The sequence below is a fragment of the Pseudocercospora fijiensis genome, assembly GCF_000340215.1.
Source record: "Pseudocercospora fijiensis CIRAD86 unplaced genomic scaffold MYCFIscaffold_7, whole genome shotgun sequence".
Classification (NCBI taxonomy): Eukaryota; Fungi; Ascomycota; class Dothideomycetes; order Mycosphaerellales; family Mycosphaerellaceae; genus Pseudocercospora; species Pseudocercospora fijiensis.
In genome coordinates this window covers 2,084,568-2,099,247 of record NW_006921538.1, presented here as the reverse complement: position 1 = coordinate 2,099,247, position 14,680 = coordinate 2,084,568, and the positions used below count along the sequence as shown (strand labels likewise).

The window sequence follows — 14,680 nt, the reverse complement described above, 5'->3', positions numbered from 1 at the left end:
TAGTTCGGTTTGCGAACTATAAAACGTATATAGTTTGGTTTCTTAGCGGTACCCCTCCGGTTTAGTTCCGGTTTAGTTTTTTACCCCGCTAGTCTAAGCTAGTTTCCGAGAAAATCTAACTAAACTACGACGATATACGACGATATATAACGACGGTCGGACGACCTCGGATCGGGTCCGGAGGCCCTCGGGGGCCCTATATTATATACGCTATATAATTGCATCTATGTTTCGGGCTATTTAGACGTATTTTAGGTTAGGTTTTTGTCTGTAGCCGGCACGTAGCCGGCAAACCGGTCCGTATACCGGTTCCTTAGCAAACTAAACTAAACTCAACTAGAATTTCGGCTTAGCAAACTAAACCAAACTAACCCGAACTACTGCGGGGTCTAATCTAGGTACTTATTGCTAGCGAGATTACGCTCGGTAAGCTAGAATTTAATACTAGCAATATTAGAGACCTTAATAACTATAATTTCTCTAAGTGCGCCTTCTACTAGAAGTATTAGATTATATGCCGCTATATCTATATGTGGAACAAGCTCTATAATAATCTCTCGGCCGAAGACTATACTACGTAGATATAGGATTAGTAAAAGAGCGGCTTCGAGTTATACTTTACTCGAGAGCGTATTATTATTAACCTAGAGCCGGAGATAATAATAAGACTAGAGCGACGTACTATCGAGATAAAGGAGTAGGTATTTAATATCCGAGAACGCTTCTATAACCTCTATAAAGAGTTAGCTAATAGTATAGACGACGATATAGCCGATAAAGCACTTACTAAGTAGTTGTCTCGAATATAGGCGGCTATAGACCCTATTATTGCCCTCTTAGTCGCTAAGCTAGTTATAGAGGTTTAGTTACTCGGCCTTTAGGTGCCGCTAGCACTATTACTTCTATAGCTATATTAGATAGCAACTGTACCGATAAGCTCCTATAATTAGTTGCTATAAGATACGTCGTCTATGCCGTAGTATTTACTTACTTAAGTAACGCGTAGTAATAGTAGTAAGAGGTCGAGAAACGCGTAGAATAGGGCGGCGGCGGCGGCGGCGGCGGCGGCGGTCGTAGTAGATAATAATACCTTAAATTAAGCGATATTGCTATACTATACGTAGGCTTTAGCTTTATTATTATAGTATATAATAGCGAGGTTAGAGGGTAGTAAAGGCGAGAGGAAACGCGTAGTTTGTTTACTAAGATTTAAAACAGTAGAAGGTGCTAATAATAGAATCTATGTCTCGTAATCTCCGGTTCTAGTAGACCTACTCTATTCTCCTTATATATAACACCGTCGTTTAGCGTCTGCCGGAAATAGCTAGTAGCGGGGACGCACATTTAATACCGTACGACTAGCGTTCCTAAATAGGATGTTTGTTTAAGGTTTGTTTACTTCTCGGTATATATATATATATCTTCCGGTCGCGTTCTTTCTCTCTCCTATATTAACCTCGCTATTGTAAGTACCGTCCCTCCCTCTATCTACTACTAATTTTAACGCGTAGGACGATATATATCGCAGACGCGGTATATATATCTCGCGTAGGGGTCCCTTTCCGGCATTTTAGCCGGGAAATTTGACCTCGCTGTCGCTATTTTTGTCCGCTCCGCCCTCCCCCTCTGCTCCGCCCTCCCCCTCTACTCCGCCCTCTCTCTCTACTCCGGGGCAAAGAATGGTAGGGGCCCCTGCTAGCCGAGACCGTCGGGCGGAGGGGACCCCCCGAAGGGAGGGGAGGCGCTGCCCGTAAGGTATGCTCGAGGCGTAGGGGTGCTATTCTACGCGAGATATAGGCCCCTTCCGCCGGAGGCTATTAGCATCTTTGTTTTTAAAAGCGTTGCGAATGAATGTGTGTCAAAAGTGACGTATATGTCGTAAATCTCGTCCAATTCATTCACCTACCTCCGTATTCTATAGCAGGTTGCCCTTCGCAACGAGCGTGGGGGTCAAAAGTCCGTGCATGCGGTATTAAATTTGGGCCCGGCAGCGGCCCTTCCTACTGCGCTAACGGAGGGGGTAGCATTGCGAAGTCCTCCTTGCACACGTTACACCGATAGGTCTCAAAATACGAGGATGTGGTACTTTCTGGCGGGTTGTTTGCCTCGCGGCAGTCATCACTCCTGCTTCCGGCGGAACAGCGCCACGCCGCTCTCGTCTTGTCACCAGGAATGACTTTTATACGAGTCTTTGGGTCATATGTCATATGTGCATTATTGCCACGACCGAAAAATAGAAATGATCCATGAATAGCACGGGCATATAAGAGAACAGGTAAGGACGTAATCATCATTGACCTCAGTGTCCAGCAACAACCTTCAGCATTGTACACATCCCGCCGACCACTTCGGAGAAGATTCCAACGAACGTTGCAAAAACATCCACCGATCACAATGAAGTCTTTCATCGCCATCACCCTCGCCGCTGCTGCGAGCGCCGCAGCTATGCCGGCGCCAGTCCCTCAAGCCGGCACCAGCTCTCCTCAGCCATTTCTGGGCCAAGCACTTGCTGAAGGCACAGCAATTCACCAAATGTTTATCAACGCGAATGGTCTAAAATTCTGGATCGGCAAGAACACCACAACATATTGCCCAGAAGACTCAGTAGCAGCAGATGCATGCGCGACCGCGAACAAGAACCAGACCATCTTTGGATACCTCAATGGAGAGTCCCAGCTGCCGCTGTTGACTCAAGTGCCAGGCGGCCAGCTGGCATATGTCACCGCGGGCGATCAGACGGCTGGAATACTTGCCGGTGAGCTGAGGTTTACCCCGGCACACTCTGGCCGGACCAACGGCCCTGCTCTGTACGATGGGTTCTTGAATGTGTACGATGCGAAGCTGCAGTTTGAGGGGAAGGATTGGTTTGCTTGCCCAGTCGATGAATTCAACACTGGGTACGGCATCTGGGCTCAGAGTCGTGTGGAGGCATCACAGGCAGGCGAAGGTTGCATCTGCTTTACATGGCACGTTTACCAGCTCGCCAACGACGTCGTCAAGGCATGGCAGTATTTGTAGATGAACGCTCTGAATTGCGTGGCGCAGCGTAGTAGCATCGTGGGTTGATTAGAAGAACCATGGCATTGTAGATTACTTCACGCTTCAGCATGTTCAAATTCACATCTAGCCAAGTTACTTTTGTCTTTGTACCTCGTTTCAGTCGACAGCGCATCAGCACTTGCAATCTGTGATGCCAAGGCATACAAGTATTCTATGCCAAGTGCTTCGGAACAAGCGACATCAGCACGTGATGCGTGGCGCTGGCGTTGGCGTTTCTCGGCGATTCGAGATTACATGACATTTCGTGGCCACTGCTGCCTTTGCTCATCATCTCAAACATCGACGAGACATCGTTCCGTCTCTCAAGCACACCCTCCAGCATCGCATGCCACCTGGCTCACTGCACTGCACCATGATCCAGCCGGACACCTTCCAATAAACGCCCTCTTCCCATCAAACGAACCACGAAGCCACGATGGCGTCTTCCGAGCCATCGCCAGAACAGCGTGAGCTGACTCTTGTTGGCAAAGTTGAGATGCGGATTGCGCTCACGGATACGGACAGCAAGCTCGAAGCAATCCTCAAAACGTACCTGGCTCCGCTGCTCTTGAAACTTGCATCACCACATGAAAGCGTTCGGAAAAAGGTCATTACCATATGCCAGCACGTCAACACCCGAGTGCAGCCGCAGTCGATCCAGCTCCCGGTTGCAGCTCTGATCAAGCAGTTCAAGGAGCAAGAAAGCCCTCTAATTCGACACTTCGACCTGCTCTATATCCAGCAGGGTGTCGTGAGGCTTTCGAATGCGGACAAGGCTGAGCTCCTGCCAATAGTGGCAAACGGTATAGCCAAGTCTGGCACGCAAGCACCTCAGATCTTTTACTTGCTTCTGAGAGCATTGGGCTCGTATCGGATACCTCAGCGTGGCAGTAAAGAAGATGCGGAGTTGCGGCGGACCCTCGACATCTCCGATGAAGATGCTCGATATTTGGTATCAAAGCTTGGCAAATTCATTCTGTTCACGCCACAGCGGGCTGGGAACGCTGCTCCAAGCCCGGGCCTTACAAGAGAAGATCATGACTTCTTCAACGTTGACAGCAAGCCAGACGTTTGGAATCCAGCTGCAGGCGGATTGAACCTCATGCAAACAAAAGCTCTGTGTGCAAGATTACTTGCTAGCGGGCTCTTCAATGATGCAGAGCGCTTCCTACCTGCTCTATTTGCTTCTGCTGATCCGGCTTCGTCGATCGGTGATCCAGGCGACGACATGATGAAGCGCGCCTTACCGGCTACTGATCTGGAGGACGAGTACTTGGTCAAGCAATTATTCAATCTCTACTTTGGAGAGGGTACTGCACCTCGAGTGAAAGCTCCACTTCGTTTGAAGATTCTCAATCTCCTGGGCAAATCCATGAAAAGCACTACGTTTGACAACAATATCACGAGGATGGTTGACGATGGCGTGAAGTCAGCACCATCTGAAGGCGCCGATACTGCGATGACCAACGGACTTCCCGAGTAAGTCTTACCCTCCAAGCTTGCATCCGTATTCTGTGCATGTACAAGTTTTTGGTAAATTGCTTGTAGCAGGGCAAAAGTCGCTGACCGCGCGCTCTCAGGACGAACAGCATCGGCAGAGAAGCTACCAAGCTTCGGACAGCTATATTTCAATACATCAATTTTGTTGCACGACACGGATCGAGGGAGACTTTGCACGCTATTGCTCCGATAGTGGTTGCTCGACTGCGAGACTTCATCGAGAATCAGGGTTGGCCCAAGCCGGGCTTGAGCGAGGATCTGGTCTCTCGAGCATATGCGTACGAGGTGATTGGCCTCCTGGCCAAGGCTGGGCCGCGGACGCTACTAGTGGAAAGTGAACACACCTCTCTCGACTTGCTTCGCTGGTTGTTCGACTCATTAGCTCGCGATTCCTCTGGCAACTCGATTACGGTGAGCATAGAAGAATCTCTTTCAACTATTCTCGGTGCCATGAGCACACGATTTGAGCTTGAGAGGCACGAGCAAGAAGTCCTCGAGGACCTTCTGATTGATCAAATGCGGTACTCAGCTTCCCTAGAGGAACATCAACGTTTACGGAGCACAAGATATGTCGCAGTCAGATTCGCAAACAGGTGTCTACCCTACGCCTCCGTGAAAGCTCGATGGGTGGACATTCTGGCTATAGGTGCCACCTCTGACAGACCGGAAGTCCGTGAGGAGGGAGAGCGTGGTCTCAGTCCACACTGGTACCGCATGTTGAACGGCTCGAATGTAGACTCGGCCCCTGCCTTAGACTTTCCCGCTTTCGAAGGTGTCATCTCCGAATTCTTCGTCCGACAGACAAGCATCACGAGCTCCGACGCGGCAGTTATTGCTCAGAAAGCGAAAGAACTTCACGAGTCTGCATTCCCTGCCATGACAGCTTTCGCTCGGCGAATGCTGTTCCACGAAGCTTTTCGTGACGCAAGCATCGCTGTTAACCTCGACAGCGAATGGGAGAAGAAGATCGATGCAATGCTCGAATCAGATATGCCAGCAAGAAGAGCTGGGAAAGCGCATCTAAAGAGCGTTGCGTCTCAGCAGCCAGTCCTCGTTGATGTCCTGATGAACGCTCTATTCGAGTGCGTGTCCTCTAAGAGCTTATTTGCGGAAGACCATTTGGTGGAGTTCTTGGCGCTCAGTCCGGATGTTCTTGTCCAGAAGCACGTTGGACGGACCGAGTTTCTCCTGACCTTACTCAAATCCAATCACCATGGTTGTCGCATGACTGCAGCGCACGCATTTGGCATCCTGGCTTCGCATCCAAGCGCAAGAGCCCAGCAACAACTTGCACAGCTCTTGGAAGTATCCCAAACATATGCCACGGCCGTCGGCGCTGCCTTAAGCGCCGTCCACGGGTCGATCGTCGCCCTGTCCTTTTTCTATGCTAGAGCAGCCTATCGAAAGCAAGAACGACAACCCTCTGACCAGTTGACGAGCTACCTTGGCGTCCTCTTCAGGGCATTCACAGATGGAGGAGACGGCCTACTGCAAGAAGCAACCCATATCGCGATCGGCCAAATGAGTATGTTTGGCTGTCTCGAAAGCCAGACAATTAGCGAGTATTCAAGCGTAGCGAAGGTATCCGAAAAGCTGTATCAAAAGGCGAAGGACGGGAATGAGATTGCTATTCTCTCTCTGGGGCAGCTTTCGATGATTCTCCCAGAAGACAGCGAAGATCTCTCGAGTATCGAGGATCATCTGCACAAACTTCACGAAATTCGGCAGTCCGAGGTCCATTTCACGGTCGGAGAAGCGCTGAGCTATGTGGCTTCCGGCTGGCAGTCTGAAGCTCTGGCTACTCAAATCGACATTGACATCGATGCGGAAGTAAAGTTGATACAGAAGAGATCACAAGTTCTCCCCAAGCTGTTGGACAAGGTGTTGGCAGACTGTGCGAACACCAAACCTGCGCTGAAAAAAGCTGCGGTCATGTGGCTCCTCTGTCTGGTGCAGTACTGCGGCAGAGATGTTCAGGATCGACTTTCTGAATGTCAAGCTGCCTTCAGGCGCTGTCTCTCCGATCGGGATGAGCTGGTGCAGGAATCTGCATCCAGAGGACTTGGCTTGGTGTATGAAAAGGGCGATCGGAAACTCAAAGACGATCTTGTCCGCGAGCTTGTGTCTTCGTTCTCTTCCGACAAGCAACAGCTCTCTGGCAATGTGTCCGCGGACACTCAGCTTTTCGAGCCCGGCGCACTTCCCACAAGTGATGGTTCCGTATCGACTTATAAAGATATCATGAGCCTGGCAGCAGAAGTCGGAGACTCCAGTTTGGTGTACAAGTTCATGTCGATGGCCTCTTCAAATGCCATCTGGTCCAGTCGAGCAGCCTTTGGACGGTTCGGACTCAGCCGAGTGTTATCCGACTCTTCTGTCGATGGCTACCTCGCTCGCAATCCGAAGCTTTATCCGAAGCTCTTCCGATACCGATTCGATCCAAATGGCGGCGTTCAACGATCGATGAATGAAATCTGGACTGCGCTGGTGCCTGACTCGGCTGCAACGATCGACCAGCACTTCGACGCCATCATGGAAGACCTACTTTCCAGCATTCTTGGCAAGGAATGGAGAGTCCGACAAGCCTGCTGTGCGGCAATCGCAGATCTTGTGCAAGGACGCCCTCTTGAGAAGTATGAACAATACCTGGAGCGTATCTGGACACAGTGCTTCAAGGTGCTCGACGACATCAAGGAGTCTGTGCGAGCCAGCGCTGCTCTATTAGCACGGACTCTGACCGGAGTCCTTACGCGCTCACTTGAGGCCGACCACAGTGCAACGAAGAATGCGTCGGCCATGCTCAAGCACGTCCTACCTTTTCTCCTATCGCCATCCGGCATGGAGTCCAGCGCCAAGGAAGTGCAGCTGTTCTCGGTACATACGCTGCTTGAGATTATCAAGAAAGCTCATGGCTCGACGCTGCAGCCTTACATTCCTGAGCTTATCGAACGCCTGATTGGATTGCTGAGCTCGCTTGAGCACGAGGCGATGAATTATATTCATCTCAATGCTTCCAAGTACAACCTGACGGAACAGAAGATCGATGACATGCGACTGTCGAGCGTACGGAGTAGTCCTCTCATCGAGGCCATCGAGCGCTGCCTGGATCTCCTGGATGAGGCCAGCATGCGACAGCTCTGGCCCCGACTCTCAAATGCCATGAAGAGCGCGGTTGGTCTGCCATCGAAGGTGGGATCGAGTCGGGTGCTGGTTTCTTTGAGCACTAGGCGCATGGTTTTGTTCCGCGCCTTTGCGGACGACGCTCTCAAGCTGATGGAAAGGCTTGTGGTGGATCGCAATGACACAGTGTCCAGTTCTTACGCCGCCGCAGCTGGGTATGTTGCTCGTGGCGCTTCGGACAAGCAAATCTCTCGATTGATCGCCTTCGCAAAGAAGCTGTATTTCGCGTCGGAGGGCGATCGCGAGTCTTCCACGCCGCGCAGGAGCATCGCATCGGGCGAAGTGATGTACCACTTTGCGAAGCAGGCAGGCGACAGGTTCAAGGCATTTGCCACGTCGATCCTGCCATTCATTTTCGTTGCGAAGCACGATGATGATGAGCAAGTCAAGGAACACTTCCAAGACACGTGGAACGAAGCGGTTGGTGGCTGGCGCGCGGCACAAGTGTACATGAAGGAGATTCTCGCAATCTGCATGAACTATCTCGACTCCCCACAGTGGGCACTGAAGCACGCGGCTGCGCGAGCGGTCGCTGATACCGTCGTGGCCGTCTCATCGGGCGAGTCTCCGATGTCCGCAGCGAGCGGAGCTGCCCTGTGGCCTGCCATCGACAAAGCGCTGGGCGGCAAGACATGGGATGGAAAGGAGGTGGTCCTTCGTGCATTCGTCCAATTCGTGGAGGTCGCCCAACCCTTTTACCAAGATCAGGAGAGTGTGCGCTCCAGCATGATCAAGGTATGTGTGCTTGTGAGCTGAGCAGCCCCCGAGACTCCGAGAGCATATCAAGTTCAAGCCATGCGCTAACACCAACATGCCAGGTCGGCATTCGAGAAGCCAAGCGCCAACATGCAGCATACCGGCAACACTCGGTCAAGGCGCTGGCTCGAATCGCGCTGGCACGCAGCGATATCGACATGCACGATGCGGTCTTCGACATTGTCGATCCGATCCTGCGCGAGACACGCGACGAAGATGCCACGCAGATGGACGGACAGGAGACTTCTCGCCACTCGGAAGAGACGTGAGTACATGCACCCCTCTCCACTCCACGGGGGCCACACGTGGTATGGATGGCGTTGCCGAACTGACATGCCCACAGCAGGGACGCCACGACGGCAGCCGCCATCGAGGCCCTTTTCGCTTCGATCAATGCGCACGTGTCGGACGGCAACATGCTCCTCCGCCAGCTGTCTCGAGCGATGCACGAGGTGGCGACGACCAATGCACAGGCAGGCACGAAGCCGTCCATCCTGCGCAGCACATTCGAAGGCGTGGCGCGCACATTCGCTCGCGTGCGGGAACAGAAGCGGGAAGTGACGCTGGACGCCCCCGCCACTGACGCGCTCAAGACGCTGCTATTCGGGCCGGTTGTGGGCGTGGAAGCAGTCAGGCTGATGCGCGCCGATGCGATCGTGTCTGCCGCGAGGGCGTTACCGTCGGTGGGGGACGCGATGAAGGAGGAAGTGTCGGTGCTCATGGCAAGCGAGACGTCGTCGGCCGTTCGAGAGCGTCTGCGTGCTGCGGCAAACGCGTGCGAGGCGTGGGCGTGAGACGCGAGGCGCAGGCTGGAGCGTACCGAGCCGCGACATCCTGGTCTTTCACGTGGCCTAGGCTCTCGATCAACAAACTCTAAATTATTTTCGGACCCGGACGCCGTTTCCCTGTCACCTCTGCCACTGCCACTGCCTCTGCTACTGCCACTGCCACTGCCACCCTCACGCACGTGCCGCATGAGATGAGCTTGGTCTCGACTTGCCATTCATGCATGCATCATGCTGATCAGCCTCGTTCGCGTGGCCGCCACCACACTGATCCTTCCGTCTAGCCCATGCTGCTCCCACATCACACTCACACCCTCCTTTCCTCTTGCGCCGTGACATACCATCACCGACGCAGCCAGCCGGCTCTTACCGTCCATGTCAAGCATGGATGCTGCCGCCGTCTCCCTTATTCGGCCGTGGCTGCTTTCTTCGCGGGAGAGGCCATGCGACAATGCGCTTTTGAGGTCATATATCACTGGCTGCACTCCATCGATCATGACTATGTCGTGACCGTGAGAGAGCAGTGAGGCGAGGCGAGGCGCAGAGTTGTCCCACGTCGTAGCATCGCCAGCTGGCATCCTGTCATTGGCTTCCTGCTCGCCACAACAACGGACGAGCGACCCTTGAGGACGCCATGCAGCACTACGAGAAGGCTCTCTCGTCGTCGGTGGCAGCCCACGACTTGCTTTCGGATGGTGTCTTCTTCCGACACTTCCTCTTGTTTGTATACGACATCTGTATCCCCACAAGAGCAGGAGATGATAACAATACGAACATGTGGGCCGGTCATCTCACACATCTGCGTCTCTTGGCCATACAGCGACATCAGCTCCGAGGCCACGAAGCGCATGCTTACAGTTACACCCTTTGGACCATCTGTCAGCTCGACATGTACGCATGTCTCATGGGCAGCGGTGCTTGCGAGTTCGTCGAGACCATCACACGCAACAATATGCTCCCACCTCTAGAGCACCAAATTCCTCCAGTCTTATCACCCGGTACCAGCCCCTTCCATCCACACGAAGAATTGCAAATCTTCCCTGCAATCCTCCACTTGCACGAAGGCATCATCCTCCTCACCGCAAAACTCGCCCAAACCGCCCACAATTTCCGCACAGCCATCAAATCCCCCTCATCCCCCATCCCACCCTCCACTTACGCACAATGGCAAGCAACCACCTCATCCCTCCAAAACGACCTCCACACGTTCTGGCAACAAGCCTCCCACCCAATCACCCCATCCCCCGCCGACTCCCTCGCAGCCTCAACCTCCCTCCCACCCCGCGTCCGCCCCATCTTCGAAACCTCCCTCCTCCTCTACCACGCCGCCACCATTTACAGTCGCACCAGCATGTTCCCCAACCAACGCCACATCCCCAGCGCCTCGCAACACGACATCAACGCCGACACCGAAGTTCGCGCGCAAGCCATCCTTCACCTTGTGCAAAATCAAGCCTTCGCATGTCGAGATATGGTTTTTCCGGTTTTTATGGCCGGGGTCGCGAGTGCGGATTTTGGGGTTCAGATGAGGGCGGTGGAGTTGATGAAAGAAATTGAGGGGGAGGGGATTGGGGGGAATATTTTTCGGTTGAGGGTGCTTTTGGGGGAGGTTTGTGAGGAGCAGAGACGGGTGGGGAGGGGGGAGGGGGTGGAGTGGTTGGGTATTGCGAGGGGGAGGGGGGTGGGGGTTGGGAGTTGTAGGATTTAAGGAGAGTAGTATTTAGGGGGGGGGATGATAATAATAATAATAATAATAGGATTACTTAGTTAGCTTTAGGTAGAGGGATAATAGTATTAAGCACAGGATAGGATAGGATAGGATAGTAGAACGTGTGAATAGACGCTAGACTAGTTTAGATAAAGAAAGAAAGACAAAAATCAATCACACTGTGCAGGACAAATTTTTTTTTTCCCTTCCTTCTTTCTTTCCTTGCATCATTGTCAATTTCACTATCCATTATGATCATCTCCTTCCCCTCCCCCTCCCCCTCACAATTCCGTCCGTCTTTCTACCTCCGAGTCCCCAAGTCCCTCACAAATCCTTCTACCTCACAAGATTGCCTCCTCAAGAAGCCAATCCAATCATATACAAAACCCAAGTCCAGTCTTTCGCATTAAAATTCATTCCATGGATCTCGCATGGAAGCATAGATGCACTGCAAACCAGTCATCGGACAAACAGGAACACCACCACCACCACTACCACCTCCAAAGTCATTATAAACCCCCGAAATTTCGCCATGATAAGGATTCAATTTCCAGCCTTGTGGTGGTACGTAGTAGTATACGACTCCACCTCGTCGTCCATTCACATCATCGAAGACGTAATAAGGACTAAACACTCGTGGCCCCGACATCACCACGTCGTCCCAAGGATGAAAAAAGACTTGTGGTGGTGGTGGTACTCCTCGCAGTCCGGCGGGCACATCATCAAACGCATTCGGATGCACTTCCTCCCCATATTCCGCGGCTTGATGATGAGAGCCTTGCGCATCGGCTTCAGAACGCGTTCGAGCCGAAGCAGCAGGCTGTGAAGAAGCTTCAACAACATAACTATGACTAGCCCGAGTTTTCGTCTCCGCGTCCTCGAAAATAGAACCATAATTCGAACCATAATCTTTCTTCTGAGTTGCAGTTGCGTTCTTCTTCCTAGAAGATTTGCGGATGTTGTTGTTGTTGTTGTGATCGTGATAACTCATGATTTCGTGGCGATTGGATTAGATTAGATTAGATTTTCGGTTGAGGTGTGGTAGAATAGGAGGAGAGTGAGTTAGTTCAATAACCATCGGGTTATATGCTAGTTTCGAGACTTCTTCACTGCTGGGCTGTCTCTAGGAGGTGGCGAGAATGACGACGATGGGAATGGGAAATGATCATACAATCATTCTAGTGACTGACGGATGCACGATTCAATCCAATGCCATGTCATTCATATTCAGCTCAATGCAGTGCTATCCATCAAAGAATCACCCATTCAGTCATTTACACACGTCCGTCCGAAAGCTCCGACGCCGAGCGCCATCGCTCTAAGTCTACCAACAAACAAAAAAAGGGAATCTATGCATCCTCTGCTTCTACACGGCACAAAATCTCCTCGAGAAACCCCTCCAAAAGTCCTTCCACGCCATCGCCCATGCCAACGGGAGATACGCTGTCCCAGTGATCGATTTCCTTAAACAGCTTCGAGATCTTGCCCATGCACTTGCGTATCTGCTCATGTGCTTGCCGCTTGAGTACAAGCTCCTCTGCAGAAAGTGCTTGGCCATTGACGTCAGAAACACCAACACCGGATGCGCGACTCGTTTGTGAGGCATTATGTCTCTTTTGCACGAGGGACAGCTGGTATGCACGTCGATGTAATGCTGCCTCAAGAGCGGGTGTCACGACAGAGTTCAATGCGGTAATAGGCTGCTCCTGTCCATCCACCTGCTGCTCGTATTGTGGCTCCTGGTTTGTCGCAGGTGGTGTGGTGACGGAACTGATACTACTGCTCCGCGTCGCCTCGAGCGGTGTGGGCACAGCATTACTTAATCTCCTGTCAAAGGGCGTTTCGGGTTCTGCAATGGCTGTGGCCGCTTGCTCATTAGCAGCTGTCGACACTACGTGCGACGTGGGGTCGGGGTTCACGCCGGGTGGCGCAAATTTGGGCAAAGGCTTCTGGAAAAGGTCGTTCGTGATGCGGTTGTTCGAGGGCTGTCTTTGTGGCTGAGGGGGCCGTGCGTCAAATCCTATAGGCGTCGAGGCAGGCTGCTGTAGCTTCGGAGCTGCGATGGGCTGGTCTTTGATGGCCAGACCTTTCATGTACTGCGACATGTCCGATGCTATCGATTGCTGCAAGAAGTCATCATTGAGAAGTCGCGGCGATGCTGGTGTGGCCGGTGGCTTGGGTGATGAAGGTGTGGAGTCATGTCGAGGAGTTTGTGGTGGCGTCTGCACTACTGGTACGGGCTTCCGCGTGGGCGACGCCGGCAATGGGACTTTGGCTGCTGGGCCAGGTGATTGAGGAGGTGCAGCCCTTTTCGATGGTGATGGTGTCTTTGGAAGCGGTGGCGGCAGCATTGCGCCTCGAATAGTTCCTCGCTCCAAGTTCTCGCTGTCTTCCACGCCGAAGCTCTCCTTATTCAATGCGGATCGCTTGGGTGGAGACAGCTGCACAGGTGAGCTTCTCGAATTCATGCCCGACTCGTTCATGGCGCGAAGGCCAGGCATTGGATTTGCTCTTTTGCCCACCGGCCGCACGGTGCCAAAGTCCCACAAGTCCTCCTGCTCGCTCTGCCGTGAGGGTGAATCTTCTTCCACATCGTCCTCATCGTCGTCCTTATCCTCACGATGAGTTGCTTGCCAACGCTCATGTCTCTCAATCAGCTCCGTCAAGTATGCCGTCCGCTTCGCCTTCCGTATCCATGGATGTTTCAGAAGATCGCGGGCGCTCGGTCTCTCGCGCGGTTCTTTCCGCAGACACCTCCACACGAAGTCCTTGAACTCTTTACTGAAGTTGCCCTCGAGTAGAGGTGCGGGGTTCTTAGGAATCAGGAACAGCACCTTCATGGGATGTATGTCGCTGTATGGAGGTTCGCCAAGCGCCAGTTCCAGTGCAGTGATGCCGAGGGACCATATATCGGCTTTGTGGTCGTAGCCAGATTGCTTGATGACTTCAGGCGCCATCCAGAATGGGGTGCCGACGAATGTATTCTTTTTCGTCATTGTCGCAGTGAGCTGGCCGGAAACACCAAAATCCGCAAGCTTGACCTGTCCATTGGCGCCCAGGAGGATGTTCGCAGCTTTGATATCACGATGCAGTTTTCCGTCGCTATGCAGATACTCCAAACCCAGAAGCAGCTCTTTTACGATGATGCAGATGTAGTCCTCCGGTATTACGCCCGGTTTGAGCATGTCGCCGCAGCTGCCACCCGAGCAGAACTCCATGATGATCCACAAGTCGGAACCCTTGAGATATGAGCCGTAGTACTTGGTGACATATGGCGAGTGGAGACCCGACAGGATGGAGATCTCTTGAATGATATCGTCGACCTCATCGTCGGCGTTCTCGACATCGATAATCTTGATGGCCACCGATTGCCCAGTGCGCTTGTCGACGCCCTTGTAGACCTTGCCGAAACTGCCCCCTCCTATGCATGCCTGCTTAGTATACAATGCCTCGGGATCTGCGTTCTGGGGAGTGGTGGCCATGTTGGGATGCTGTGGCCGCGTGTGGTCGGGCGTGAATTAGGTAGGTGGGCAGGTGTTAAGCGAGAGTGCAGGCAGTGTGTTTGTTGTGTGCCTTCTGGTATGGTGCAAGAGCGCACGAGCAGGCAGCAGCAGCGCGTCAAACAATGCAAGAGAAAGAACGGCGCATACCAAGGCCAAGGCAAGGTGGGAGGGCGTGCGGAAATGGGTCGAGTGTCGACAGGCGCTGTGCA

At 52.6% G+C, this 14,680-nt stretch overlaps 4 protein-coding genes across 4 annotated transcripts; 3 read left to right on the top strand and 1 right to left on the bottom strand.

Annotated features, from left to right (window-relative positions):
- The first annotated feature begins 2,312 nt into the window (after nucleotides 1-2,312).
- Nucleotides 2,313-3,134, top strand: MYCFIDRAFT_211999 (uncharacterized protein). Its single transcript, XM_007931045.1, has one exon. The coding sequence runs from the start codon at nucleotides 2,395-2,397 to the stop codon at nucleotides 3,016-3,018; it is 624 nt and encodes a 207-aa protein (XP_007929236.1). The 5' UTR covers nucleotides 2,313-2,394; the 3' UTR covers nucleotides 3,019-3,134.
- Nucleotides 3,135-3,475: 341 nt separating this feature from the next.
- MYCFIDRAFT_104048 (uncharacterized protein) lies at nucleotides 3,476-9,242 on the top strand (the record flags this gene model as incomplete). Its single annotated transcript, XM_007931044.1, has 4 exons — nucleotides 3,476-4,467; nucleotides 4,620-8,454; nucleotides 8,538-8,740; nucleotides 8,822-9,242. Coding segments are annotated over 4 exons (5,451 nt in total), but the record flags the coding sequence as incomplete, so codon positions are not given.
- Nucleotides 9,243-9,894: 652 nt separating this feature from the next.
- On the top strand, nucleotides 9,895-11,049 carry MYCFIDRAFT_77984 (uncharacterized protein; the record flags this gene model as incomplete). The annotated part of the gene is made up of 2 exons (XM_007930731.1): nucleotides 9,895-10,869; nucleotides 11,038-11,049. 2 exons carry the CDS (start codon nucleotides 9,895-9,897, stop codon nucleotides 11,047-11,049), a joined length of 987 nt encoding a protein of 328 aa, XP_007928922.1.
- Nucleotides 11,050-12,170: 1,121 nt separating this feature from the next.
- Nucleotides 12,171-14,450, bottom strand: MYCFIDRAFT_156013 (uncharacterized protein; the record flags this gene model as incomplete). The annotated part of the gene is made up of 2 exons (XM_007931043.1): nucleotides 12,171-12,738; nucleotides 13,066-14,450. The coding sequence occupies 2 exons, from the start codon at nucleotides 14,448-14,450 to the stop codon at nucleotides 12,318-12,320; spliced, it is 1,806 nt and encodes a 601-aa protein (XP_007929234.1). The 3' UTR covers nucleotides 12,171-12,317.
- Nucleotides 14,451-14,680: the final 230 nt, after the last annotated feature.

Coding starts and splice junctions, on each gene's coding strand:
- MYCFIDRAFT_211999 (XM_007931045.1), top strand. CDS start 2,395: ATGAAGTCTTTCATCGCCATCACCCTCGCCGCTGCTGCGAGCGCCGCA.